Source organism: Leucoraja erinacea, chromosome 11, assembly GCF_028641065.1.
Source record: "Leucoraja erinacea ecotype New England chromosome 11, Leri_hhj_1, whole genome shotgun sequence".
In the NCBI taxonomy this organism is placed as follows: domain Eukaryota; kingdom Metazoa; phylum Chordata; class Chondrichthyes; order Rajiformes; family Rajidae; genus Leucoraja; species Leucoraja erinaceus.
The window spans coordinates 21,228,678-21,249,195 of record NC_073387.1 but is presented as its reverse complement, the minus strand read 5'-3'; the positions used below and the strand labels follow the sequence as shown (position 1 = coordinate 21,249,195).

Here is a 20,518-nt window from a genome sequence, read left to right as displayed (position 1 = left end):
TAATGCAGTGCCTTCTGCGCTCACGATGTGGTGTCCTCTTCCGCGAGGAATATACTCGTAGATTGAGTGCACAATTGATTAGTAAGGGTGTCAGATATCATGAGTAGAAGGCGTGAGAATGGGGTTAGGAGGGAGAGATAGAGCATCCATGGTTAAATGGCGGAGTAGACTTGATGGGCCGAATGGCCTAATTCCCTTACGGCAATTCTGTCGTGCGCTTCCTTGGAGTACCCTGAGCGTCCATTCGCTGTTCGTTTGAAATTTGCATTCCACTCCCACTTTGAAGCGACCTCTAAACTCTTCCAATGCAACTTGGCATACAGTTGAGACGCAGCATCTCAGCTCCCATCCAGGCACGTCCCAGCCCTCCGGATTTCAACAAGGAATTCAACTATTTCACACAGCTATCTGTACCCTTTCATATTAAAACTGACCTATTTTGATATGTGGAGATTTACCTGTAACAACTATTTGATACGTCTGTCTCCACATATGCTGTTGAATTTGCTGAGTATTTCTGTCCGACACTTGTTTCAAGTTTATTCTGTATCTCACACATTCCAGCTTTAATCTCCACCCCCCCCCCCCCCCCCCCCCCCCCCCCCCCCTCCCCCCCCCACCCCCCCCCCCCCCACACCCCCCCAACACCCAACCCCCCCCCCCCCCCCCCCCACCCCCCACCAACCTCCCCAACAACCCCCCCCCCCCCCCCCCCCCCCTCCCCACCCCCCACCCCCTCTAACTACGTGCATTTATTAGCCTCCGTTTATACTTCTCCATACGTCACTGAAGGCAGCGTAAACATTTATCTCGCATAAAGCCTCTCGATTGTCGTTCAACTACTTACATGTCCTTTGCCCCCACATACCCATCACAGGTCACAACACTCCCAAAAGATTAAAACGCTCGACACAAACGGCTGTCCATGCCGAGAGTGCGCAAGATTCCCTGGACTCCCTTTTACATGGCTTAAAACTCGTTCTCGGAAAACGTGCACAACAAAAGTATATTGGCATGTGTTATTGCACGATTTGAGGAGTTTTGTACATTCGATGATATTGTCTTTTAGAACAGATTGTGCTTGGAGAATTGCGTCTTCTCTGGAAGTAGAGCGTTTGCATTATTTCGAGAAAAAACTTAGAAGACTTATATGGTGAATATACTCAGCAGTATTTTCAGAATTGAATTTTAAAATAAAAGATTAAATGTCTCCAAACTACAATAGTGTTGGGGAACTGCCTATGCACAGATTGGCTGCAATATAACAATATGCCTGTTATAGCAATATAACAATATGCCTGTTTTAGCAGTAATACAGACCTTTATTGGCAACTGCAATGGAATGTTCCACTGGAGTGTCAAAATGCAAGGACATTTTGACTGGAGTGGCGTTGAGGTACGTTGAATTGCGTGGAGTCGTCTCCATCCTAAGCGTATATATGCTTATTTGGAGAAGTTATGTAAATAAACATATAAGATCAGAACACTTGCCTTTTGCAACATTCACTTCCAGTCTACTATCAATGTAACACTTAAGTATCCAGAAAAAAAAACCTTAGTTTGAGATTATGCCAAATTGAGAAACTTGATTTGATTTCACCCTTATTGAGCAACGTTGTTTTGATGGTGCCAATCGATAATTACTTAATTGCATGTTGTACAGGCTCTCCGGTCCCGCCAGGATCGAATGATAACTGCACACTTACCTTAATGTATCGGAGTGAGTTCAAGGATTTAGACTGGGTTAATATCAAAGGGCAATGGTATATTCACGCTTGATGATGTGACAAGTTGTGTGGTGCTGTCAATGCGCTGTTGCTGTTACATCTTAGGAATCAGAAAGTGGGGCTTAGGAAATGTTTCTGAAGAAATACCAGTGATTGATAGTAGTACATTCCATAGCATATTGTATGAATATTAAACGTAGTTTGTGTAATGTGAATTAATCTGTAAACTTAGTTCTGGAGAATATTGTACTTTCTGGCTGTTGTTACCCATCCAGCCAAATAGACAGTTTTCCACCGAAGCTCTGATTACCTCCTTCTCAGCTGTGGGACGTATATGGGATGCAAATGGAAACGCATGCGATGTTTAGTTGCAGCAAAAGTATGTACGGGGCCAGTCCAAAATGTTTCTGACTGATAAGGAGACGTAGGTTAATAATGCATCGTTTTTTTGTGATGTTATTTCCTTATGTACAGGCATTTCTTGGTTGATCAGATTTGAGTGAGATTATAAAGAAGGATCGGTGCGATAGCCAGTGCGTTCTGTGGTGGTCTGCACGAACATTTAGAGCATTTTATATACTGGTGATTAAGTTGAAAGCCTCGCCATGAATGATGTTGAGCATTCCCTCTACTGTTGCAGTTGCATATCGAGGCATTTGGAAAATATCCGAATCAAAGTACTGCTTGGAATTTCTAAGTGGCAGGAGACTAGGGAACCTCATCATCACCTGGAAACACAATGACTGGTATCCTGTCATAACCAAATCATTTATGTAGCTAATTTGGCAGTTTCCAATATATAGTGAAACCATGTCAATAGGATATGAATTCAATAATGGCTGTGTGATGTAATTTAAATAGCAGTAGTTATCATACATTTAACTGGGAATAGCTGATTTCTACCAATTGTCTAATGCGTGAAGCGCTACCTCAACGCATCACCATTGTCTATGAACTGGCTTTGACGGGGCACCATGATCGGCATGGACGAGTTGGGTTGAAGGCTATGCTTCTGCACTGTATGACTCGAGGACTTTGTCCATATGGTTACAAACCTCTTCGGTATCCAATCAATATTGATACTTATCGATATTGCGTGGGCATCAGCAAACCTTCCCGCACGTAACATTGTATTTGGAGTTTAACATGTGTCTGACTTTGGAAAATCTATAGCGTTCGATGCATTGCTGCCGTGATGCTGTGAATTTAGAACCAGTAATTTTCACTATTAACTTTATCCTGCTTTGTATCTTGGATGCAGATGTTTTAGGCACGGCCAGTGTTCTAACCATAATTGTCCTTGAAAAAATGGTGCTGAGAGGCCTTCGTGAACCAGTGCAGTCCTTCTGCTGACGACTGGGTATGGATTTCCAAGATTGGTACTAAGGGTCAGTGAAGTGAAGTGGTTGACTAGTGATCACTAGTCAATTTTAAATATTTAGCAAAAATGAAACCAGATACCTAGGGAAATATTTGCTTTAGAACTTGGGCAGTTGCAAAGTATAAATTACTTCTATGGCTTGTTCAGGGCATTGCTTGTAGATTTCATCTCATATCAGGACGAAGACGATTTTAACTGCAGACACGATAGCAGTTACATGGTTTACCTTTTAAGCAAAGGCAGCTACGTTTGGTTTTTCTTTAGAAAGGCGACAGAGAGCGCTTACGTGCAGCCCTTAAAATATAAAAAAACTATTAATAAAATTAAAATTACTCTGTTATTTATTGCAGCCACCAGCCAACATAAAAACAATATTTCAGAAACGAAGGTACTGTTCACAGGTTTGTTTGACAAAGATGAACAAAAAGGACATTCGCTTCGGTGAATCTTTGTTGTAAGTTTTGAAGACACAGAAGACTGCAAATGGTGGAATCTGGAGCAACAAACAGTCTGCTGTTTGAACTCAGCGGGTCGAGCAGCATCTCTTTAGGGATCTCTTTTTGGATTTAAAGAAACAGAAGACTGCAGATGCTGTAATATGGAACGACAAACTATCCGCTGATTGAACTCAATGGGTCGTGGGTCAAAACCCTGCATCAATTATTTGTTCTTGTTCTAGTCAAAGGCACAAAGACAACGTTCTATCAGTAGTAATTAAGAAGTGGTCGCGATTGTAAAACCATGATGAAGGATACACAAAATTAGACTCTCAGCAAGGTGAGTTAATTTCTTTCTTCTGATCACATTCATGTAATCATTTTTTTTTCCAGATTTCATATTTAAGATATTCAATGGTATTTCATGAACATTCGGTTCTGGGGGATACTTTCCACAGTGAGTGAAAGCAATTCCAATTGCGCAGCAATAGATATAACACGTCTGCGCCAAATTAAGCAGTTCCTGCTTTAAGAAATGAGCTGAACTGTAATTGGTCGGATATGACTGCTACATTATCCACCAATCAGGAGGTCGGAGGCGACTGGTGATCTGCACAGCCCCTTACAATACCCAGCCGCCATCGCGTTCGACCAGACGCCGTGAACACTGGATAGGCAGCAGCTCCGGACGGTTTCTGCTCGAATCATTTCGAACTTGATATAAAATCAGAACGGTTAAATGAAAATATTGGAAGAATTCGGAAAAGAGGTAGAGATATTTTCTGCGACGTATTTCTCTAATTCAAATCAAATCGCTGTTGGAAGGCATTGTCTCGGGTTGAAACCATTGGAATGATTTCTACTGGAAATGAGAGATAATATATATTGGCTGCTCAAATACCAACTATTGTGCTGCTTTTTCTGTCCCTGGGATTTTATTTCTGGACAGATTCGATATTCCGTTCCCGAGGAATTGCAACTGGGTGCCTTTGTTGGGAATATCGCAATTGATTTGGGGTTAGATTTAAAGCAGCTCTCGGCTCGCAGTTTGCGGGTGGAGCCCAGCCCAAGGAAGCGGTATGTTGATGTAAATTTGGCAAAAGGGATTTTATTCGTGATTGAAAGAATCGACAGGGAGCAATTTTGTGGGCCGAGAACCGAATGCATTTTACCCTTGAACGTCGTGCTTGAAAATCCCCACACTCTTCACCAGGTGGAAGTGGAGATACTCGATGTAAATGACAACGCTCCCAGTTTTCCAAAAAGCCAGATCCGCCTTGAAATCTCCGAGGGTATGGCACCGGGAGCGCGATTCCCCCTCGAGCCCGCTCACGATCCGGACATTGGGACGAACTCCGTGCAGACTTATCAGCTCCTCCCTAATGAGTATTTCATTCTTGATGTACAAGAACGTGGCAGGGTAGGAAATTTACCAATGTTAGTGCTGCGGAGGACACTGGATAGAGAAACGACATCGACCTATGAGGTAACGCTGCTTGCTGAAGACGGCGGGCTCCCTGTAAGATCGGGAGAGGTTCAGGTAACTATCAGAGTGAAGGACGCGAACGACAATCTCCCTGTTTTCTCACAAGCGGTTTATAGTGTCAGTATGGTGGAATCGGCTCCCGCGGGAAGTCTGATTATTAAATTAAACGCTACTGATTTGGACGATGGCCCTAATGGAGAGATAACATATACTCTCAGCAGCCATAACACTGCTGACGTTCGTGAATTAGTTGCCATGAATTCTCAAACTGGTGAAATCAGACTGAAAGGACATTTGGATTTTGAACAAAGTAAAACATTTGTGCTTAATGTACAAGCAATCGACAACGGTCCTCATGCAATACCTCAACACTGTGATATATTGCTTAATGTTATCGATGTGAATGACAATGCCCCTCAAGTGTCATTGACATCTATGTCCAGCGCAGTGGCAGAAGATTCACCAAACGGAACCATTGTCGCTCTTCTCAGAGCAGAAGATAAGGATTCTGGACAGAACGGGCAAGTACAATGTCAAATTCCGAATAACTTACCCTTTAAAATGGAATCCTCCATGAAGAATAATTGGAAACTGCTTGTACAACACGGGCTGGATCGAGAAACTACCTCCAGGTATGACATCACTGTGACATGCACGGATGCAGGGGACCCACCGCTCACATCGAAGAAAAATATCCGTGTAGATGTTTCAGATGTAAATGATAACGCGCCGAGGTTTACGCAGGCTGCATACACGGCAAATGTCATGGAGAATAACGTTATTGGGGATTCCATCTTCTCCCTCACAGCCCATGATCCAGACACGGGACAAAACGCCCGATTAAACTTTACTATCCTGAATTCAGTCGTGGCTTCGTATGTCTCCATTAACTCACAGAATGGTGTCATTTGTGCGCATAAATCGTTTGACTACGAACAATTGAAACATTTCCAAATCCATGTATTGGTGCGGGATTCTGGAGTCCCACCTCTCTCCAGTAACGTTACAGTGGACGTTGTTATCCTCGATCAGAACGATAACGCTCCAGTGATCGTGAATCCTTTGCCCGAATATGGGTCAACTGTAATGGAGACAATATCCAGGTTTGCAGAACCAGGATACCTAGTTGCCAAGGTATCCGCTACTGACGCCGACTCCGGTCAGAATGCCCGTCTGACTTACCACGTATTTCAGGCCACCCACCGTAATCTTTTTACTATTTCAGAGGACACAGGGGAAATTTGGACCATCCGTGGCATTGAGACTAAAGATGCATCTAAACAAAGGCTGGTGATTGTTGTAAACGATAATGGAATCCCGTCACTTTCAGCCACAGTGACCATTGTACTGTCTGTGAAAGGAAGCGACACGATAGCCAGTGCCACCAGTCTATCTAAAGATCACGTGTTCACTCCAGATTTGAACCTTTCCTTGGTCATAGCCTTAGGGACGACATCTATAATTTTCCTCGTGATTTTAATTATCCTTGCTGTTAAGGTTCATAAAAACAGAAACGATGTAGGACACCAATATAATTCTCTGACAGTCTGCTGTTGTTTGGAATCAAGGAGCTCTCTGAATGGGATTCAAAAGGCCAGCAGAAGTCTTCAAATACCACCGAACTACGTTGAGGTATTCGGGGGTGATCCGCTTTCGCAGAGTTACCGTTACGAGTCTTGTTCAACATTGCAGTCCGTGAAGAGAGACTTCAGGACGCCGCAACCCCGTGGGCTATCTACAGCAATGGAATATATCCAGAACAAACCAATTGGGAAAGAGAACCCAGGAATGATATGTTCTGAAAAGTCTAACTGCCGTGTGAATAACGAGGTGAGTTATTTCAAAGAATAAAATACAATTTGTTTGTTAAGTCTGGACATTGCATCTTAATTACAGGTTGTGCCGAGGGGTTCATATGTCCCATTATGTTCGAATGGTAAAAATATGCTTCGCTTAATCTATTGGAGTGATTCAGGTGATTTGACTTGGTTGATATCAAGGGACATAGGTGTAATCAAGCTTAATGATGTGACGGGCATTACAATGCTCGGCTACTGCTGTGCTTTTAGAAGGAGAAAGTGGGACTTTGTAAATAACTCTGAAGAAATGTCAATGGTTTAAAGCAATGTATTCTATTGCAGACAGTATGGATTTCTAAAGGACTTATTGTAATTGTAATTATTCTGTAAACATAGTTCTGGATGGTATTTTACTTTCTGAGAGATCTTGGGGTCACCTATGCAGACAAATGGACAGTATTACACACCTCAATAGGCCCGACTATGGGTAAACTGGGGATGGGGACTGGACATTGTGCCTTCCCCCACAGTGGGAGCCATTGTGGGGGGATGTTTTTATGTTTAAATTTCTTTATTATTGTTATGTTTCTATTCTTTCTTTATGTGCTGCATTGGCAAGAAGCATTTCACTACACCTATGTGTATGTGACTAATAAAATAACCTTTTGAACTTTTTTTGAACCCTTTTGAAGGTCTATGGAGTGCCCCCAAAGCCCAAATAAACGCACGTGGCCTACAGTTGCAGCCAACATATGTATGTGGCCTGTTCAAATGTTTCTGATAAATAAGGAGACATGGATTAATAAGGACAATGATTTTCTAGTTATTTGCTTATGCAGTATGCATTTCATGGTTGGCCAGATTTGGTTAAGATTATAAAGAAGCGCCAGTTGGTTATCCAGTGCATTCTGTGGTGGTCTGAATGAAATCTGAAAGGCATTTTAGGCATCTATAATCAAGCTGAAAGTTTTACCGTGACTCGTGTTCAGCATTCTATGTATTGTCGCATTTACAAATCCAGGCATTTGGAAAATATCTGAATCAAAATACTGTTTTGTCATTTCTAAGTGGCAGAAGAGCAAGGAACCTTATCCTCGCTTCAAAACACGATGACTGGTGTCTTGTACGTCAGTTTATGAAAGTAAGCATGCAGGTACAGCAGGCAGTGAAAAAAGCGAATGGCATGTTGGCCTTTATAACAAGAGGAATCGAATATAGGAGCAAAGAGGTCCTTCTGCAGTTGTACAGAGCCCTAGTGAGACCACACCTGGAGTATTGTGTGTAGTTTTGGTCCCCCAATTTTTACGAAGGACATTCTTGTTATTGAGGGAGTGCAGCGTAGGTTTACAAGGTTAATTCCCGGGATGGCGGGACTGTCATAAGCTGAGAGAATGGAGCATCTGGGCTTGAGCACTCTGGAGTTTAGAAGGATGAGAGGCTATCTTATTCAAACATATAATATTGTTAAGGGTTTGGACACGCTAGAGGCAGGAAACATGTTCCCGATGTTGGGGAGTCCAGAACCAGGGGCCACAGTTTAAGAATAAGGAGTAAGCCATTTAGAACGGAGACGAGGAAACACTTTTTCTCACAGAGAGTGGTGAGTCTGTGGAATTCTGGTGGAGGCAGGTTCTCTGGATGCTTTCAAGAGAGAGTTAGATAGGGTTCTTAAAAATAGCGGAGTCAGGGAATATGGGGAGAAGGCAGGAACGGGGTACTGATTGGGGATGATCAGCCATGATCACATTGAATGGTGGTGCTGGCTCAAAGGGCCAAATGGCCTGCTCGTGCACCTATTGTCTATTGTCTATTGTCATAACCAGAAAATTCGTTTAGCTAAGTCACCAGTTCCCAATATACGATGAAACCATGTTATTGTGATGCGAATTCAACAATGATAGTGCGATATCATTAGAGTGGGAGTAGTTACCATATATGTTGCTGGGGATAGCTGGTGCCTACCAGCTGTATTATGTGTGAAGTGCTACCTCCTCGCATCACCATTTTCTGGGACCTGGCTTAGATGGGGCACCTTTTTTTTAAATTAAAGGTTGTCCAAAGATGAGGATGGTGGGTGAGAAATGCATCCAGAAGGCAAGGATCAGCCCCTTTAGATAATGGATCAGGGGCTGCAGCCTCACACCTTCCATATACACGTGGCACACACTCTTCCAGCCCGCAAAAGTGGCAGGCGGCTGGCGAGTCTGTGAACAGGTTGCAAAGGATTCCTCGGTGCAGTACCCTCCACCCCAGATCCCCGATGTGGAGGGAGAGAATACCTGCATAGAAAGACCCCGACCGCCCCCTGCCCCCCTCGCGACTGGAAGGCAACACCGACCGCCACTTAGGGTGGGGAAGTGCATGGTGTGGAGGAGGAGCCAGTACAGGACACACCTCCCTGCGTCTCGGAGGGAGATGGATGGGGCACATTGGTCGTCATGTACGTGTTGGGCCGAAGGATTTGCTTCAGCACTGTTTGACTCCTTGACCCTATGACTTGTTCCATGTAGGTGCGGACTGCTTCCTTGTCCAGGGAATATTGATACTGATCAATATCGTATGGGAATCAAGAAATGTTACCGCATCTAACATTGTATTTGCATTGAACAAGTGTTTGCGGACGTTTAGCAAGTGTGGAGGGACCCAGATCAAGTTCTGACGAATTGCTGCAGTAAATCCGTGAATTTAAAATCATCAGTTTTCAACGATCTGTATTATTATTTTATTTTTTAAATATTGAATGCATATGTTTTCGGCAGCCCAATGTTTTATCCATCCCTCATTCTTCTTGAAAATGTGGTTTTGAAACGCTTTCGAGAAATAGTGCAGTGCCTGTGCTGAAGGTTCTCCCGTAAGGCTGCTGGCAAGGAATTCCAATACTAACACAGTATCAGCGAGGGAATGGTAATACATAATTTACAAGTCTAAGTTTAACATTTAACTGGAACAAGACAATGTTAAAGTACCTGGGAAAATATTTGTTTTGCAATTAGTACAATAACAATCAACAACTTACTCCTTATGATTAGGAGAATTGCCTGTAGATTTTATCTTATAGCGGAAGATTTTAACTGGAGGCACGATAGCAATGACATTGTTTACATTTTAAAGAAAGACAACCACGATGAACATTTATTTTAGAGAGAGTTCTTGCGTGTAACCGTTAAAATGTGAAAATAAGTGATGTAATGTAACTTACTCTGTTATTTATTGAAGCCACCACACAACATAAAAATATGATCCCAGAAATGAACCGGCTTCGTGTGAAACTGAGCAACAAACGATATATTCATTTAAGTGAATCTTCAGTTATATGTTTTGAAGGCAGAGAAAACTGCAGATGGTCGAATCAGGAGCAACAAACTATCTGCTAATTGAACTCAGCGGGTCGAGCAGCATCTGTTGAGGAGAGGGGAGGGGTAAATTATCCACAGTCCAGGTCGTAGCTAAGCACCAGATGTGTTTGATACTATTCAAAGGCAGACTGAAGGCATTCTGTCACTGGCTATTAACCGATCGCCACGATTGTAAAGACATGTTGAAGGATACATTAAATTAGATTCGCAGAAAGGCGAGTTAATTTTATTTCTTCTGATATCATTCCTGAAATCATTATTCCCCCCATATTTAATGTTTAATATATTCACTATTGCAGTTCCTGAAATTCGGTTCTGGGGGTAACTTTCCACAGAAAGTGACAGCATCCAAAATGCTAAAAGCAACTTCAATTGCACAGCAATATATGTAACAAGTCTGCGCCAAGTTAAGCAGTTCTTGCTTTAAGAACCGAGCTGAATTGTAATTGGTCGGATATGACTGCTGCATTATCCACCAATCAGGAGGTCGGAGGCGACTGGTGATCTGCACAGCCCCTTACAATACCCAGCCGCCATCGCGTCCGATCAGACGCCGTGAACACTGGATAGGCAGCAGCTCCGGACGGTTTCTGCTCGATTTATTTCGAACTGGATACAACATCAGGACGTTTAAATTACAACATTGGAACAATTCGGGAAGGAGGTAGAGATATGTCCTGCGTCGTAATTATCTCATGTAAATCAAATCGCTGACGAAAGGCATTGTCTCGGGTTGAAACCATTGGAATGATTTCTCCTGGAAATGAGAGATAAAATATTTTGGTTGCTCAAATACCGACTATTTTGCTGCTTTTTCTGTCCCTGGGACCTTGTTTCTGGACAGATTCGTTATTCTGTTCCCGAGGAATTACAACTGGGCGCCTTTGTTGGGAATATCGCCATTGATTTGGGGTTAGATTTAAAGCAGCTCTCGGCTCGCAGTTTGCGGTTGGCGCCCAACCCGAGGAAGCGATATGTTGGCGTAAATTTGGCAAAAGGGATTTTATTTGTGAATGAGAAAATGGACAGGGAGCAACTTTGCGGGTCGAGCACCGAATGCATTTTACCCTTGAACGTCGTGCTTGAAAATCCCCTCAGTCTTCACCAGGTGGAAGTGGAGATACTCGATGTAAATGACAACGCTCCCAGTTTCCCCAAAAGCCAGATCCGTCTTGAAATCTCAGAGAATATGGCACCGGGAGCGCGATTTCCCCTCGAGGCCGCTCACGATCCGGACATTGGGACGAACTCCTTGCAGGCTTACCAGCTCCTTCCAAATGAGTATTTCATACTTGATGTACAAGAACGCGTTAGGAGAGGAAATTTACCGGTGTTAGTGCTGCAGAGGGCCCTGGATAGAGAAACGACATCGACCCATGAGGTAACGGTGCTTGCTGAAGACGGCGGAGTCCCTGTAAGATCGGGTATGGTTCAGGTAACTATCCGAGTGAAGGACGCGAACGATAATGCTCCTGTTTTCTCACAATCGGTTTACAATGTCAGTCTGCTGGAGTCGGCTCCCACAGGTAGTCTGATTATTAAGTTAAACGCCACTGATTTGGACGATGGCCCTAATGGAGAGATAACATATTCTCTTAGCACCCATAATTCTGCTGACGACCGAAAATTAGTTGCTGTGAATTCCCAAACCGGTGAAATCAAATTGAAAGGATATTTGGACTTTGAACAAAGCAAAACATTTGTGATTAATATCCAAGCAGTCGACAATGGACCTGACGCAATACCTCAACACTGCGATGTGTTGGTGAATGTTATCGATGTGAATGACAATGCCCCTGAAGTGTCATTGACATCCATGTCCAGTGCAGTGGCAGAAAATGTTCCAATCGGAACCATTGTCGCCCTACTCAGCGCAGAAGATAAGGATTCTGGACAGAACGGACATGTACAATGTCAAATTCCGAATGAGCTCCCATTTAAGCTGGAATCATCCGTGAGGAATAATTGGAAACTGCTTGTACAACACAGACTGGATCGAGAAACTACCCCCAGGTATGACATCACTGTGACATGTACGGATGCAGGGGACCCACCGCGCACATCGAAGAAAAATATCCGTGTAGATGTTTCAGATGTAAATGATAACGCACCGAGGTTTACGCAGGCTGCATACACGGCAAATGTCATGGAGAATAACGTTATTGGGGATTCCATATTCGTCCTCACTGCCTATGATCCAGACACGGAACAAAACGCCCGACTAAACTTTACTATCCTGAATTCAATCGATGCCTCGTATGTCTCTATTGACGTACGGAATGGTGTCATTAATGCTCAGAAATCGTTTGACTACGAACAATTGAAAAACTTCCAGATCCATGTAGTGGTGCGAGATTCTGGAGTCCCACCTCTCTCCAGTAACGTCACAGTGGACGTTGTTATCCTCGATCAGAACGATAACTCTCCAGTGATCGTGAGTCCTTTGCCCGAACATGGGTCAACTGTAATGGAGACAATATCCAGGTTTGCAGAACCAGGATACCTAGTTGCCAAGGTATCCGCTATTGACGTCGACTCGGGTCAGAATGCCCGTCTGACATATCATATTTTTCAGGCCACCCACCGTAATCTTTTTACTATTTCAGAGGACACTGGGGAAATTTGGACCATCCGTGCAATTGAGACAAAAGATGCATCTAAACAAAGGCTGGTGATTGTTGTAAACGATAATGGATTCCCTTCGCTTTCAGCCACAGTGACCATTGTGCTGTCTGTGAAAGGACGAGATACGATATCCAGTGCCACCAGTTTATCTAAAGATCTCGTCTTCACTCCAGATTTGAACCTTTCTTTGGTCATAGCCTTAGGGACGACATCTATCGTTTTCCTCGTGGTTTTAGTTATCCTTGCTGCTAAGGTTCATAAAAACAGAAATGGCGTAGGACGCCAATATGGTTCTCTGAACGTCTGCTGTTGTTTGGAATCAAGGAGTTCTTTGAATGGAATTCAAAATGCCAGCAAAAGCTTTCAGATACCACCGAACTACGTTGAGGTCTTCGGAGGTGATCCACTTTCTCAAAGTTACCGGTATGAGTCTTGTTCAACATTGCAGTCCGTGAAGAGAGATTTCAGGACCACTCAAACGTGTGGGCTATCTCCAGCAATGCATTATCTGCCGAAAAGAACTATTGGTAAAGAGAACCCAGAAATGATAAGTTCTGAAAACAACTTCCGCGTGAATAACGAGGTGAGTTGATTCAAAGAAAGAAAGACAATTGCTCATTGCAACCTCATTATATGTTTTCACGGGGGGGGGGGGGGGGGGGGGGGGGGGGTGAGGGGTCACATATTCCTCTATTATTGAATGGTAACAGTATGCTTAGCTTAACTTATTGGAGTGAGCTCAAGAGATTTGACTTGGTTGATATGAAGGGAGAATGGTGTATTCACGATTGATGTTGTGACGGGAATTATGTTGTGCTGTCAATGATCTGCTGCTTTTGTTCATTTAGAATGAGAAATTAGGTATTGGAAATAGTTCTGAAGAAATATCAATTATTTATAGCAGCGTAGTCTATGGCAGACTGCCTGAATTTCTAAAGTATCCTTTGCAATGGTCTTTATTATGCAAAGAGTTCTGGAGTGTATTTACTTTTTGAGAGCTGTAGGTGTCTCCTGTCGAGGCAAATAGATGGTATTCCACGGAAGTTTTGATTAACTCCATCTTAGTTGAGGGGAGCCTATGTGGTGTCCTCAAAACCCAAGGAAAACGCATATGGTCTGCAGTCGCAGCGGAAGTATGTATGTGGTCAGTCAAAAATGTTAGAGCTAAACAAGGAAACATCAATTAATCAAGGGATTCTCGTTGTTTTATCTTATACACTTATAATTCATGACGGGGATTTTTGGTTGAGATTCTGAAGAAACATCAATGGGATATCCATTGTGTTCTATGGTGGTCTGAATGAATTTTGATGGCATTCATGCACCGATAATCAATTTGAAAGTTGTATTATGACTAATGTTGAGCATTCCATATGTTGCAGTTACATATCCAGGTATTTGTAAAATATCCGAATCAAAATATTGCTTTGCTATGTCCAAATGGCAGAAGAGCAGGGAACCCTATCGTCACCTCAAAACACAATGACCGATGCCCTGTCTTGACCAAAAAATGTATGTAGCTAATTCAGAAGTTTCCAATAAATGGTGAAACCCTGTTATTGGGATGTGAATTCAATAATGATAGCATAACATAATTAGTAGAAATTGCCCTACCTGTCGTTAGGGATAGCTGATGTCTACCAATTTTTATTATTAACTAGACCAAGTGCAGACCCGTTGGGTCTGATCCCCCAACGCACCCGTTCCTTACCGGTAGCCCCCACGGGAGGCGTGGTCCTCCAACTCGAGCCATTCCCGAAGGTAAGATTCCAGCACTCCCTTGCCTCCTTCAGCATCGCTCTTTAAAAAAATTCCAATTGCATTGTCCTGCGTGTTGCAACAGCAATTCTCCCTCCCCCTGCTTGCCGATCCATTGTGACGTCATCAGTTGAAGCTGGTCGTTTTTAATTGAAAATCTTTTGATTGTTTTAAACTTTAATCAGTAATAAGTCGAGAAATAAAGCATAAAATGTTCAGTGATTGTGATCTCTTCCTCAACATGTCAATCAGAATATGAAAAATCTTGGGAATGTTTGCATTTTTAAAGCTTTAATCACGAATAACGTATTAAAAATTTAGGATGGAATCTTCAGTGTGGCTGATCACTACTAGCAGAGCCATTCTGACGTCATCAGTTGAAGCTGGTCATTTTAATTTCAAAGTCTTTTGATATTTTTAAACTTTTAATCAGTAATGAGTTAAGAATAAGTCGGGAAATAAATGATATGATGTTCAGATAAGGTGATCCTGGCCTCGAGGAGAAATATGTCAATCGGAATATGTAAAAATGTTCTCGTTATCACGTAGTGTTTTTGTGAAGATGTAAAGACAACCACATATCCACACATATACACACGCACATGATCAGACGTTTAATAAGCACTAGACCAAGTGGGACCCGTTGGTTACCTGCCACACGCAAGGCCTGGTCCCCCAACGCAACCCGTTCCCCAACACAATATTCCACCGATCCCACCCCCAGTCCCCCACAGGAGACCCTGCCCCCCCCCCCCCCCCCCCCCCCCCCCCCCCCTTATGCAACCTGTTCCCCAAAGCAATATTCCACCACTCACCCATAGCCGCCAACTGCGCAGGGGCTGCTCATTTCATCTTATGCACACTCCCTCATTTTTAAACTTTAAAAAAATGCATTTGCACTTGCTAGGGCTAACATAACTCAGTGCACTGTGACTTTAAAAAATGCATTTGCACTTGCTAGAGCTAGCAGCACTCGGTGTACTTGGATAGCAACAATGTTGCGAGCAGGGCTACAATCCCATCGTGACGTCACAGCTCTGAGCACAGGGAAAAGGCAGTTATTTGTTTCCAAGTCTCTTCAGATTTATGAACATTTTGATTAATAACTCGAGAAATAATGCGATTTTTTTCAGATAAGGCGTTTTTTGACCACGGATTAAATCTATCCCGGAATATGTCATTTTCTTTTACCATTAGAGCGTCTTTTTTCGAGAAGATGTGATCACACACGAACAAATAAACACACACACACACACACACACACACACACACACATACACACACACACACACACACACACACACACACACACACACACACACACACACACACACACACACACACACACACACCCAAGATCAGAGTTTTATTGTCTGGGAATGACTTAGCTGGGGCACGTTGGACGTTATGAACTTCTGTACTGCATGAATCTATGACCCCATGACTTATTCCATATGGGTACGGACTGTTTCCTTATCCAATGAATATTGATACTAATCAATATCGTATGGGAATCAGCAAACTTTCCTCCATGTAACTTTGTATTTGCATTTAACCGATATCTTCCGCATGTGCTTAGCAGGAGAGGCGGCCCCCAAACAGAGTTCCTATGAATTACTGCAGTGAAGCCATGATTTTAGAATCAGCATTCAACCTGTCGTACACTTCTTTGTAACTCGAATGCAAGTGTTTAATGGAAGACCTTATTCTTCCCTAATTTTCCTTGAAATAGTGCTGTTCAGACGCCTTCGTGAATCAGTGCAGTCCTTGCGCTGATGGCTCTCCCGTTAGACTATTGGCAACGAATTCGAATACCACCAATTAGTATCTGCGAGGGAATGGTAATAGATAATTACTAGTCTAAGTTCAATATTCAGTAGATATTAAACCGGGAAATGCTAAAGCACCTGTGAAAATTCTGTTTTCCAACTGGTACAACTGGTAGTTTGATCCGGAGCATTGCCTGTAGATATGATATATTATCAGAACTTGAAGGAGATTATAACGGTAAACACGATAGCAAATACATGGTTCGCATGTTAAAGAAATACAGCCACGTTGATAGTTTTAACTTTGATAAGAGTACTTGCGTGCAACCTTTGAAATATAACAACTAGTACTATTGTTAAAATATAAGTTCTCTGCTACTTATTGAAGCCGCCAGACAATATGACAATTATATTTCGGAAATTAAGGTGCTGTTGACTGGTTTGTTTGAAACAGACCAACAAATAGGACATTTATTTCGGTGTATCTTTGGTTATATGTTTTAAAGACATAGAAGACTGTGGGTGATTTAAACCGAATCAACAAACTATTTGCATGTTGAACTCCGCGCGTCGAGCAACACAGGTTGAGGGCAGGGGGGCGCGGGGATGAGGTGGGGAAAATATCGACGGTTCAGGTCGAAAACATGCATCAGGTACCTTTCGTTCGATTCAAATGTAGAATGACGGCCTTTTGTCACTGGTTGATCCCCACGATAGTAAAGTTATAATGAAGGATACACGAAATTAGATTCGCAGCAGGTTGAGTCCATTTCCTTTTTTTGATCACATTCCTGAAATCATAAGTTTCCATATTTTATCTTTAAGATATTCACTGTATTACAGTTCATGAATATTCCCTTCTGGGAATAACTTTCCCCAGTAAGTAGGAGCATCCAAAATGCTAAAAGTAACTTCAATTGCGCCGCAATAAATGTATCTGCGCCAAGTTAAGCAGTTCTTGCTTTAAGAAATGAGCTGAATTGTAATTGGTCGGATATGACTGCTACATTATTCACCAATCAGGAGGTCGGAGGCGACTGGTGATCTGCACAGCCCCTTACAATACCCAGCCGCCATCGCGTCCGATCAGACGCCGTGAACACTGGATAGGCAGCAGCTCCGGACGGTTCCTGCTCGCTACATTTCGAACAGAATACAACATCAGAACGGATAAATGAAAATATTGGAACAATTCGCAAAGGAGGTAGAGACATTTTCTGCCTCGTAGTTGTCATTTAAATCAAATCGCTGTCGAAAGTCGTTGTCTCGGGTTGAAAACATTGGAATGATTTCTCCTGGAAATGAGAGATAATATTTATTGGCTGCTCAAATACCGACTATTGTGCTGCTTTTTCTGCCCCTGGGACCTTGCTTCTGGGCAGATTCGATATTCGGTACCAGAGGAATTGCAACTGGGTGCCTTTGTTGGGAATATCGCAATTGATTTGGGGATAGATTTAAAGCAGCTCCCGGCTCGCAGTTTGCGGCTGGCACCCAGCCAGATGAAGCGATATGTTGATGTAAATTTGGCAAAAGGAATTTTATTTGTCAATGAGAGAATCGACAGGGAGCAACTTTGCGGACCGAGCATCGATTGCATTTTACCCTTGAACGTCGTGCTTGAAAATCCCCTCAGTCTTCACCAGGTGGAAGTGGAGATACTCGATGTAAATGACAACGCTCCCAGTTTCCCCAAAAGCCAGATCCGCCTTGAAATCTCAGAGAATATGGCACCGGGAGCGCGATTCACCCTCGAGCCAGCTCACGATCCGGACATTGGGACGAACTCCTTGCAGACTTACCAGCTCCTTCCTAATGAATATTTCATTCTTGATGTACAAGAACGCGCTAGGCTAGGAAATTTACCGGTGTTAGTGCTGCAGCGGGCCCTGGATAGAGAAACGAAATCGACCCATGACTTAACGGTGCTTGCTGAAGACGGCGGAGTCCCTCTAAGATCGGATACGGTTCAGGTAACTGTCAGAGTGAAAGACGCGAACGACAATGCTCCTGTTTTCTCACAAGCGGTTTATAGTGTCAGTATGGTGGAATCGGCACCTATAGGAAGACTGATCATTAAGTTAAACGCCACTGATTTAGACGATGGCCCTAATGGGGAGATAACATATTCTCTCAGCAGCCGTAACTCTGCTGATGTTCGTCATTTAGTTGGCGTGAATTCCCAAACTGGTGAAATCAAACTCAATGAACATCTGGACTTTGAAGAAAGCAAAACATTTGTGATCAATATACAAGCAACCGATAAAGGTACACCTTCGATTTCTCAACACTGTGATGTGTTGGTGGATGTTGTCGATGTGAATGACAATGCCCCTGAAGTGTCATTGACATCCATGTCTAGTGCAGTGGCAGAAAATGTTCCAATCGGAACCATTGTCGCCCTACTCAGCGCAGAAGATAAAGATTCTGGACAGAACGGGCACGTACAATGTCAAATTCCGAATAAATTGCCCTTTAAGATGGAATCCTCCATGAAGAATAATTGGAAACTACTTGTACAACACGGACTGGATCGCGAAACTACCCCCAGGTATGACATCACTGTGACATGCACGGATGCAGGGGACCCACCGCTCACATCTACGAAAAATATCCGGGTAGACATTTCAGATTTAAACGATAACGCGCCGAGGTTTACGCAGGCTGCATACACGGCAAATGTCATGGAAAACAACGTTATTGGGGATTCCATCTTCTCCCTCACAGCCCATGATCCAGACACGGGACAAAACGCACGATTAAACTTTACTATCCTGAATTCAGTCGTGGCTTCGTATGTCTCCATTAACGCACAGAATGGTGTCATATTTGCTCAGAAATCATTTGACTACGAACAATTGAAAAACTTCCAGATCCATGTATTGGTGCGGGATTCTGGAGTCCCACCTCTCTCCAGTAACATTACAGTGGACGTTGTTATCCTCGATCAGAACGATAACGCTCCAGTGATCGTGAATCCTTTGCCCGAACATGGGTCAACTGTAATGGAGACAATATCGAGGTTTGCAGAACCAGGATACCTAGTTGCCAAGGTATCCGCTATTGACGCCGACTCCGGTCAGAATGCCCGTCTGACATATTATGTTTTTCAGGCCACCCATCGTAATCTATTTACTATCTCAGAGGATACTGGGGAAATTTGGACCATCCGTGGTATTGAGATAAAGGATGCATTTAAACAGAGTCTGGTGATTGTTGTAAAAGATAATGGAATCCCATCGCTTTCAGCCACAGTGACCATTGTACTATCTGTGAAAGGAGGCGACACGATATCCAGTGCCACCAGTCTTTCTAAAGATCACGTTTTCTCTCCAGATTTGAACCTTTCTTTGGTCATAGCCTTAGGAACGACATCTATCATTTTCCTCGTTATTTTAATTATCCTGACTGTCAAGATTTATAAAAACAGAAATGGCGTTGGACGTCAATATGGTTATCTGAACGTCTGCTGCTGTTTGGAGTCAAGTAGTTCTCTGAATGGGATTCAAAACGCCAGCAGAAGTCTTCAGATACCACCTAACTACGTTGAGGTGTTCGGAGGTGATCCGCTTTCTCAGAGTTACCGTTACGAGTCTTGTTCAACGTTGCAGTCTGCGAAGAGAGATTTAAGGACCACGCAAATATGTGGGCTATCGACAGCAAATGATTATATCCTAAAAAAAACAGGACTGATAAGTTCTGAAAACGCCAACTGCCGTGTGAATAATGAGGTGAGTTATTTCAAAGAAAGAAAAATTAGTGGGGTGTGAGCTCTGGCCATTGCAACTTCATTAAATGTTGTGTCGGGGTGGAGGTCGGGTTGTCACATATTCGATCTATGATCAAATGGTGAACGTACTTTACCTTAACTTATTAATGTGAGCTAAAGGGATTTTACTTGATTGATATCTAGGGACAATGGTGTATTTAAGATTGATGATTATTATGTGGTGCTGTCAATGCTGTGCTGCTGTTCTTTTAGAATGAGACGGTGAGATTGGAAATACTTCTGAAGAAATATCAATGATTTATAGCAGTGTAGTCTATGGCAAACTACATGAATCTCTAAAGTACTCTTTGTAATGGTAATTATTCTGCAAACATAGTTCTGGAGAGTATTTTACTTTTTGAGAGTTGCTGGTATCACTTGTCGAGGCAAATAGATGGTATTTCTCGGAAG

The 20,518-nt window shown here is 43.0% G+C and overlaps 1 protein-coding gene across 7 annotated transcripts in view; it reads left to right on the top strand.

Moving 5' to 3' along the window:
* Positions 1–20,518, top strand: part of LOC129701511 (protocadherin beta-15-like) — a 215,564-nt gene that overhangs the window by 55,523 nt on the left and 139,523 nt on the right. Inside the window, exon 1 of one of the 7 annotated variants that reach the window (XM_055642749.1) lies at positions 4,338–6,861. The exons of 5 other annotated variants lie outside the window; for them this stretch is intronic. In XM_055642749.1, coding sequence (XP_055498724.1) covers positions 4,414–6,861 — 2,448 coding nt within the window. In that variant the 5' untranslated portion in view covers positions 4,338–4,413. Of the gene's footprint in view, positions 1–4,337; positions 6,862–17,422; positions 20,070–20,518 lie in introns of those variants that run through there. One more of the 7 variants, XM_055642753.1, reaches the window with a different exon arrangement.